The sequence below is a fragment of the Galeopterus variegatus genome, unplaced genomic scaffold, assembly GCF_000696425.1.
Source record: "Galeopterus variegatus unplaced genomic scaffold, G_variegatus-3.0.2 Scaffold12404, whole genome shotgun sequence".
In the NCBI taxonomy this organism is placed as follows: Eukaryota; Metazoa; Chordata; class Mammalia; order Dermoptera; family Cynocephalidae; genus Galeopterus; species Galeopterus variegatus.
In genome coordinates, this window is record NW_007738515.1 from 31,836 (window position 1) to 40,411 (window position 8,576).

Sequence of the window (8,576 nt, forward strand, 5' to 3'; positions counted from 1 at the left end):
CAAGAAGAGCCTACTAATGAGGACACTTTCCAGGAATGCCCACTCAGCGAGGGGCCGCCAGCGTGGAGGCAGAGGCTAATGAGGACTGGCATGGCTGCAGGAGCAGGTTCCTAACAAAGTTAATGAGTGTGGACCAGAGAGATGGCCTAATGGCTCCAGTGGCATTTCAAGGGCAGAACTCGGTGGGGGTTGTGTCCAGAAACCCAGGTAATGAGGGGATACAGGGCTGAGGCGAGACCAAGGAGGAGCCTCCTTTCAAACCGCCTGCTCAACAAAGTGAGCATCTCTGCTGTCTTCTCAGTGCTGGCCTGGGCAGGCCTGGTTCCAGCAGGGATCCTCCAGGGAGCAGGGCCCAGGTGGGATAATGTGCTGAGGGCTGCCTAGGAGGGCGGTGACGAGCGGTCGGACTTGGAGTGGCAGGTCTGCTCTGATGAGTGCCACTCAGTCTCTTCTGGCCCATAGAGCTCTCCAAGTGGTCTCGTGGGGCCGACCCATTTGCAGCTCTTGCTCTCCAAGGGCCCCCAGGATGCCAACAAATGTGGCCATTACTCTGCCTCTGGGTGCCCAAGAAGACTTTCCAAGACACGCATGAGCTCTGTCTCTAGAAAACAAAAGCAAGAGCCCCAAGTGCCCTCCTGTCTAACACAAGCAGCAGGCAGGCTCGCCCCAGCCCTCATGGCACCTGATGCTTGCCCAGCCTTGACACCCGTTGCTGGCTCCACCAAGCACCATCCAATAGACACACAGGGGCAGGTGGCAATTAATCAAATGGTCCTCTGATAGATCATTTTTGATGACAGATCACTATGCAATTTTGGGGATACATCTCAGAGGAGCATAGAGAATTGGGTGACATTGCTAGAGCATCTACTCATCGACTTGAAAAGCCTTCTTAGTAAGCACAGCTATAAAAAATGAAAAAAAGAAAAGAATTAATGCTAAGTCCTGATTCATTCTACTAATAAATATTCATCCGTAGATTCATGAACGATTAAGTTCCTATCCATTTCATTAAGACGTGTTTTCAATAAATTTTCCTTTTTAGGTTTAATAATTAATTATCTATGAAAACTTTCGGTATCTATGTTGTTTTAATCAATTGTTTACTACTTTTATGTGAAAGGTAGTTGCAATAACGCAATCCAGAAGACTCTAAAAAACCCTTAGAACCTTTGGTCACAGGGAACTAAGTATTTTAATATCAATTCATAGATAAATTTTGTGGCAGGGAAGTGTGATAAGGTGAGCAATGAAAGACTTTCCACCATAAAAATGCTGCATTGGTATAAGACTCTATAGGGGCAATGGAATGGGGATACATGTTAAAGAGAAAAGGAACACCACCAAATTTCTACTGTTAGGGAAAACCCAATTCACGTGTTTTTAAAAGAGATGAGGGTGGGTATTAAATCACTGTGGTGTTTAGATTCCATCTGATGTATTTTAAAGTGTTGTGGCAGTTTTGTTTTAAAATGTAAATATTTACCAAATGCCAGAAATCATATCCTTTGCATGTTTTAAAACTTATGTAAAAAATACTGTATTAGATGTCAACTTAAAAGTCTGCAAGATGGGGTACGTACTTTTTCAAAACTTATTTTGTGGTGGGTACTTAGAGCAGAAGTCCTTTTGGAACCAGTGTCCTGATGTCTGCTCCCTCCCCTGGACTCCTGCCGCTCTCCTGGAGAGGCGCAGGATGGAAGTCAAGTCAAGTCGGAGACCGCCCTGTTGGTGGTTGCTCCTGGAACCTGGGGGCCTTGTCTGCCCTTCCCACCTGATTCCAGAACCTTGGCCTTTGGGACAGGCCCTAGCTTACTGCACGCCTCCTCCATGCTGAATTAAACTGCCCTTGGTTGGACAGATATTATCCTAAAGGAGTGATAAGGGACAGACTTGGCTACAGGTGCTTTGACCACAGAGACTCCAAACCTCCCACAGGTCAGAGAGGCCAGAGTCACAGAGTCTCTGCTAAGGAGGATGGGTGTGGCCCAGCCAACCCAGCCCACCATACTTGGTCCACACCACCCTTTCTTTTTTTTTTTTCCTTTTTGTCTTTTTTTGTGACCGGTAACGGGATCGCAACCCCCGGTGTCGCGCCCGCACTGCGCTCAGCCAGTGAGCGGACCGGTCTCTATATGGGATCTGAACCCTTGGTGGTAGCGCCACCACACTCCCAAGCACCGCACTACCGAGTGCGCCACCGGGCCGGCCCCACACCACCCTTTCTGATGCCCACTCGACTTGATCTGAGGGGAGGCCATTTCCAAGAGGTATGGTTTATTTCACAGAGAGCAGAGATGTTTCTAGAGGGGACTGTGAAGCCCAGTCTGAGGAGGGGGTTGGGGGATTAGTTCCAATCACCAAAGGATACTCTGGCTGCTCCTTCCCCACCCCCATACCTTCCTATTCATCCTGCACTGTGTGTCTGGCTGGCCTTAGAGTGGCTGTCCTGGCCGTGTCTACCTCCCCAACTGCCCCTCTGCAAGCCTCCATCTGTGGATAGGCAGAGAGGTTACCCAGGCCTGAAAGCCAGCATCCTTCATGGAGCTCCAGGGGCAGGAGGATGTCTGGGAAGGGGTTGAGGGACAGCCTGGTCAGGGGTGGGGTACAAGTGAGAGCCCCTGGGGTGAAACCAGACAAATTAATCCTCTACTCCCATCTGTGTCCCTTCCCCCTGCTGCAGAGGGCGCCACTGAGCATGGAGGCAGAAGGCAGCAGGGCACAGGGCCAAACCATCCCCTGGCTGCTGGCACTGTGAGTGGGGTGGAGGAGGCCTGTGTCTGCCACTAATTAGCTGTGTGGCTTGGGCAGGCCCTTCCCGCTCTGGGCCTCAGTTTCCTCATCTGCGAATGGGGCTACAGTGAGGGCCAGGTGAGAGAGGCTGGGTGGGCATATGCCTGAAGACATCCGACCTGCTCGACTCAGGAGGTCCCTGTGACCTCCCTCTGCTCCCTCTCCCACTGAGACTTGCGGCCCCAGCTGGCCCTGGGCCCCGGGAGCCCCCTTCCGTGGCTGTGTGCCTCCTTCCTGCCGGCTGCCGGGCTGGCCCCTCCCGCCCTCCTCCTGCCCACTGGGGCTGCACAGCGAGGAGGACCCGGGGGAAGAACACGGAGGAGGATGGGGAGGAGTGGCGGGGAGGTGGGCGACTGACAGGTCACACAGCGGCCGTCTGCTTGATGCTGTGGAAGCTGATCCTCGTGGGCGACGTGGGGATGGACATGGCCCGGGCCACGGGGACTCGGAGGGAGTGATGGTCCTGCCAGCGGTGCCACCTCTTGCGCACGGCTGAGCGCACCTGTGGGGGAGGTCGAGGCTCAGCCCGCAGCCAGAGCCAATCTTGGGCCTCTGGAACGTAGGGCTCCCAGCTCCCTTCCTCGAAGGGCTGGGGAGAGAGTCCAGGGGGACCCTCCCAAAGGCCACTCACATACCAAGGGGCTGGCTGGTTTCAAAACCGAGGCCTTTCCCCTGACCTTATCGCCTCCTCTCTGCAGCCTGTCTCCAGGGGCCCCTCCTCCTCACCCCTCTCCTGCAGAAGCCTGACCCCCACGCTTCCTTTGTTCCACATTATCCACCACCCTCCTCCCCCAAAATATCCAGTTTCCTTTGGGCACAGTGCCTCGGGCACTTGAGTTTAGCCTCCCGGGGCCAGAGAAGCCAGCTTCTGGAATCCACCCTCCCGCCCTCTCAGGCCCTGCTCCAGTGGGGCATTGCAGGTGTGAGTCCAGCACACGCCCCCCAGCTTGCTCCCTTCTCCCGGGAAAGACCTATCCTCCCTCTCTGCAGCCCTCCCTCCTCTGCCTCCTCCTGACCTGCCTCCTTCCCACAGCACCCCTGCCAAGCAGGGGAAGCTGACAGTTGTATTCATTTCCAGGCCTGGTTGGGTCTGGTGCCATTTGGTTCTCGTTTGTGTTGTAATTGAGTTTTTCTGTAAAATGGATCCTGCCCCTGCATCCTGGCCCAGCACACGGTTTGAACAGAATAAATGCTCCATAAACATTCATTACCTGTCTGTCTTAGTGGCTGCCACTATCCCTACCCTGCTGCCCACAGAACCAGTCTCCACTGCTGGATTCTGCATCTGGATGTGCTTCAGTTGACAAGACCCAGGCCTGCATAGGCACCACCTGTGCAGACCCACGGTGGCCCCAGGTGGGCACTGGCATTCCTCTGGAGCTTGTAGAAGCCCTTAGGCCTTGGCGGCTTTGTCTGCTCCGTGTCCTCCCACCCCTGCCCGAGTGCACACTTCAGCCAGCCTTCACTGGCCACCTCACTCCCCAGAGCCTGCCTGGCGTTGTTGTCTTTACTGTGGTGGGAAAAATGAATGTGCTGGTGTCTTTTCTGCTCCCTAAGTCCATAAACACCTGATGGCATGGCAAACCCCTCACCTCTTTCTGGAAGCTTCCTCCTGTCACCACCTCTGTTCTGGGTCCTCTCTTCCGTCAGGCCTTGCAGCCTGGATCCCCTGTGCACCCAGCTCTCCGAGGGCATGTGCGGAGTGCTGCATATTATTTCTGGCCTTCACAGTTGACCTTCTAAACTGGCTCCAGTCCCCAAAGGTAGATTCCTGTTCCCCTAAGGCTGAGGCGGTTTCTCAGGCCTTCCCCTCCCCTCTCCAGGGCAGAGCTGACAGAGCCAAGGACCTCGGCACTCCTGAAGGGTTAGGTGGCTTGACTGGCACTGCCCTGGAATGGGGTCTGAGGACCCTGAGAACCCAGGCCACCCTGAGGGCCCGGCCTCCTACCTCTCCGTTGAAGAAGCAGTAGAAGACAGACACAAAGAAACCCTAGAAAGGAAGGAGGGAGCAGTCAGTGGCCTGCGTGGGGAGTCACTCTGCCTGGAGGGGTGAGCGGGAGACAGGATGGCTGGGAGAATATGACCCAGGATCCCAGGGGGTCAGAGCTGGGTGGGCCTCAGAACTCATGGCTGCAGCCCTCAAGGTGAGGTGTACCAGGGTCCACTCCGAGTGAGAGGTGGTCTCAGGCCTATAGCCAGGACTCCAGCCTCCTAAATACCATGTGACCTGTGCCCTGAGTCCTCAGAAGAGGTGCTGGGACATCTGAGCCCTGGGGTGGGGGTGACAGGGGCAGGGCTCAGGCCAGGGCAGCCTGGGCAGTGTCTGGGGCCAGCCCTAGGCTGACAGTGTGCACACGCTTACATCTCAGTATGTACGTCACTGAAGCGCGTGGGCGCCAGTCCTGTGTGCTCGTCGTAGTGAGGACATGGCTGCCTGAGCACAGCAGGCCAGGAAAGCTCACAGTGGGGGCCCCACCTGGAACGACTGCAGGAAGGAGTTGAAGTAGATGAACACGATCTGCGACAGGTCGTCCTCCCCAGGGTTGACGAAGAAGAGCATGTAGGTGATGCCCAGGAGGGGCAGGAGGACCAGGGTGGCCTTCACTGCCTTCCTGGGGGTGACAGGGGGGACACAGGTCCAAGCCCTGTTGCAGGCAGGATCTCACTCGCTGGGATATTGGGGTACACTTTGGGATGTTTCTTCTGGGAGCTCGAGTAAGGACTTCGAGGGCTCTGACTGGCGGCAGGAGGATGGCCCAGATAACCTCATTTCTCCCCTGCCGAGGATCAAGGCACCCATTCACGTACCTGTACTGGATCGTCTCAGACGTAGTGGATGCTCGTAATTTTGTCATTAGGATCCTGACGATGTTGAACAGAAATACGAAGTTGATCTGGATGGAAGAAGGCAGAGAGGGACACAGGAAGGACCATGAGCTGGGGGTGAGCTGAGAGGAAGCTGCACCCCCTCCCCGGCCGTGACCCCCTGGAATCCTCATCCCATGCACACCCCATCCCACCCCCAGTCACCCCAGCACCTGCAGGAGTCCCATGGCCTCTGCTCCTCCCTTACCAGGGCAGGGAGACACCCCCATTTGCTGCAGGCCTGGCTTCTCACCCTCGGAAGCCCACTTCTCACAAAGCCCCTGCCCCTCCCTGCTCAGGGACCCTCCCCTGCTCCCACAGGCCCCACTTGTTGACTGAGGCTCTCTGAGGCCGTCGCACTGTCGTGGGCCTGAGGTCCCTTTGACTGAGGACAGCCCTGCCCTGGCTGCGTGGATCAGGCAGATGGAGTGATTAATAACTCAGTTGCTGAATGGTGATTAATCTCTCACCCTCCTGCCCCTGTGCCCTGGAACTGGGAGCCTTCGCAGATGCCCTGATGTGAAGGAGATGGATGGGCGGCAGAGCTGGCCCCAAAGCTCGGGAAGGGCCTCATCTGTCTTCATTCTGAGCCTCCCCAGCTTCAGGGCCACACCGCCCGGCCTCTGCCCCAGAACTGCCAAGGGCTCCTGACCAGTAGCCTGTGGGCTGTGGCTCTCTGGCCTGCCTCTTGTCCCTGGGATGGTGTGCTGTCACTCTGCCCATGCATGTCACACACATGTTTGTGTGTGAGTGTGTATGCGAGGACATGGCGTGCCTGGGTCTCTTCAACTGCCTCCAAGTGCAAGCCCGAGGGATGGGAGTGTGTGTCGCCCAACACATGGGAACTGCTTCAGAAGAAAGTGCTCGCAGGACAGAGAGAGATACACGTCAGCCCAGGGACATCTGCTGGCTCACATGCACGCACACACACCACTCTGGGTCTGTCTAGAAAATCCATTGCTTCTTAAGCTTGGCCTAGGCCCTTCTATCCCTCCTAAGTTCCAGATCCCAGGCTGGGATGGGGGAGGACACAGGCAGATGTTATGTGACTGTCAACCCTGTAGCCTCTGGATACCCCCAAGCTTGAGGTGGCTCTGGGGGCAGAGGGGGCTCCGACTCCTCCTGAGGCATAGCCTGTGGCTCTTGCACCACACAGAGGTGTGGCCAGAACCCAGGGTCAGGGTGGGGTAGGAAGCCTCTAGAGAGGGCTGCCCATGGCCCCTGTTTCCTCTTAAAGCTCGTGTCATTTCTAGCCCCTGGGTTTCTGGCTTATTTCCTTGGGTTATGGAGCACAGGTCACCTTAACACATAGGTCAATATTAATTTTCTTATACAGGTAATACAAAGTATTTGACCTTTTCTGGTTCTTCCTGACTTCTCTGAGAGTACAGACTGTTGGAATCAAAATATATTCTCATTTTTGCCCAGTTTCCTTGCATTAAATATTATTCACCCAGCATCCATCAATCCACTAATCAATTCATTCAATTATCCATCCACTCTTTGATCCACCCACCACCCAGCCACCTGCCCACCAACCAGTTCATTCAGTTTTCCATCCACTCTTTTATGTATGCATGCATCCACCCACCCAACCACCCACCCACAAGTGGTTACTGAGCACCCCTTGGCTATAGGGCCCTGCTCCTGTGCTGAGGCAAGGGCAGGGATAAGTCTTGTGTGAGCATCTGGGAGACCAGGCCTGTCCCCTGTCCTCACACTAGGCAGGCATTTAGGGATGCTGCCCCCACCCCATCTCCTCCTGAGTCCAGCAGCGTGAAAGTCACTCTGTCCTTCTGAGCTTGTTTCCAGCATCCCCCTTTGCAGTGTCTGTGCCAGCCCCACCATGGGAACTTCCTTTCTCTCCAGGGAGCCTTATGACCCCCAATCCACACCGAGCTCTCCAGCATTCCATCCTTGGACTGTCCTTCCTTGCTCCCTGCCAAAAACACCCAGCTCTGCAGTGAGCAATGGCTATGGCTCCTTAACCTTGTCCTGCCTGGTTTTGGACAGGCAGATATGGCCCTGCTTGCAGAGGGCTTGCGGCCTAGCTGGGGAAGGGGGATTGCATCTTTCCTAAGGGGTCAAAAAGGCCTGGAAAACTGGCCCGTGAGCTGAGAACTGAAGAAGGATGCATTAGCAGTGCAGGTGGGGACAGCGTTCCAGGCTGAGGGAGAATGCCCAGGGTGGGAGAGGATAGACCCAGTGGCAGTCAGTGTGCTTGAGGGCGATGCTGAGGGAGGCAAGAGACTAATCCAGGGAGATAGGGGACCAACTGGGAGTCAAACGGTAAAGCCCAGTTCCTCCTGCAACAAGCCCTTGCAGAGCCTGCCCACCAAACCCAGAATGTTCTTAGGGCAGCCTGCATGAGGTGGGCCCTGGACTGCTGCAGAGGAGAGGGTGTGGGGTGCCAGGGAGAGGCCAGACCCTCTGGAGAAGCCTCTTCTCAGAAGCCCAGCGCTGCATCAGCCCGTCCCCTCTCCTGATCCTCTGAAGCTGACATCTGAGCTCCACAGGGGAGCGAGCTTCACCCAAATGAGGCTTTGTGGGGGTGGGTGCCCGAACCCGGTCAGAATCTGGGTCTGGCAGGTGGTGGTGGGCATCAGGTCGCATTGTGATCATCTGATTTGGGGTCTGGACATTACAGTCCCTACCACCCTGTGCCAGGACAGGTGTGCGGAGTCCTAGGGCTCACTAATGTGGATACAGTCCTTAGGCCAGCCCAGGTTCTGTTCCAAGTACTTCATGGCTATTCCTCAAGCAGCAACTTTTATGAGGCAGATATGATCTCTATACCCATTTTACAGGTGCACAAACTGAGGTTCAAATAGTCTATGTAACTTGCCCATGCCAGAGTGAGCAGGGGATGGTGTCAGGGTTTGAAATAACGCAGCTTGTGCCAGCAGCCTTCTGCCAGC

At 55.5% G+C, this 8,576-nt stretch overlaps 1 protein-coding gene across 1 annotated transcript; it reads right to left on the reverse strand.

The window, feature by feature from the left end:
• Nucleotides 1–3,154: 3,154 nt before the first annotated feature.
• LOC103581122 (corticotropin-releasing factor receptor 2-like) lies at nt 3,155–5,687 on the reverse strand (the record flags this gene model as incomplete). Its single annotated transcript, XM_008563028.1, has 4 exons — nt 3,155–3,295; nt 4,742–4,783; nt 5,270–5,405; nt 5,602–5,687. Coding segments are annotated over 4 exons (405 nt in total), but the record flags the coding sequence as incomplete, so codon positions are not given.
• Between the last annotated feature and the right edge of the window lie 2,889 nt (nt 5,688–8,576).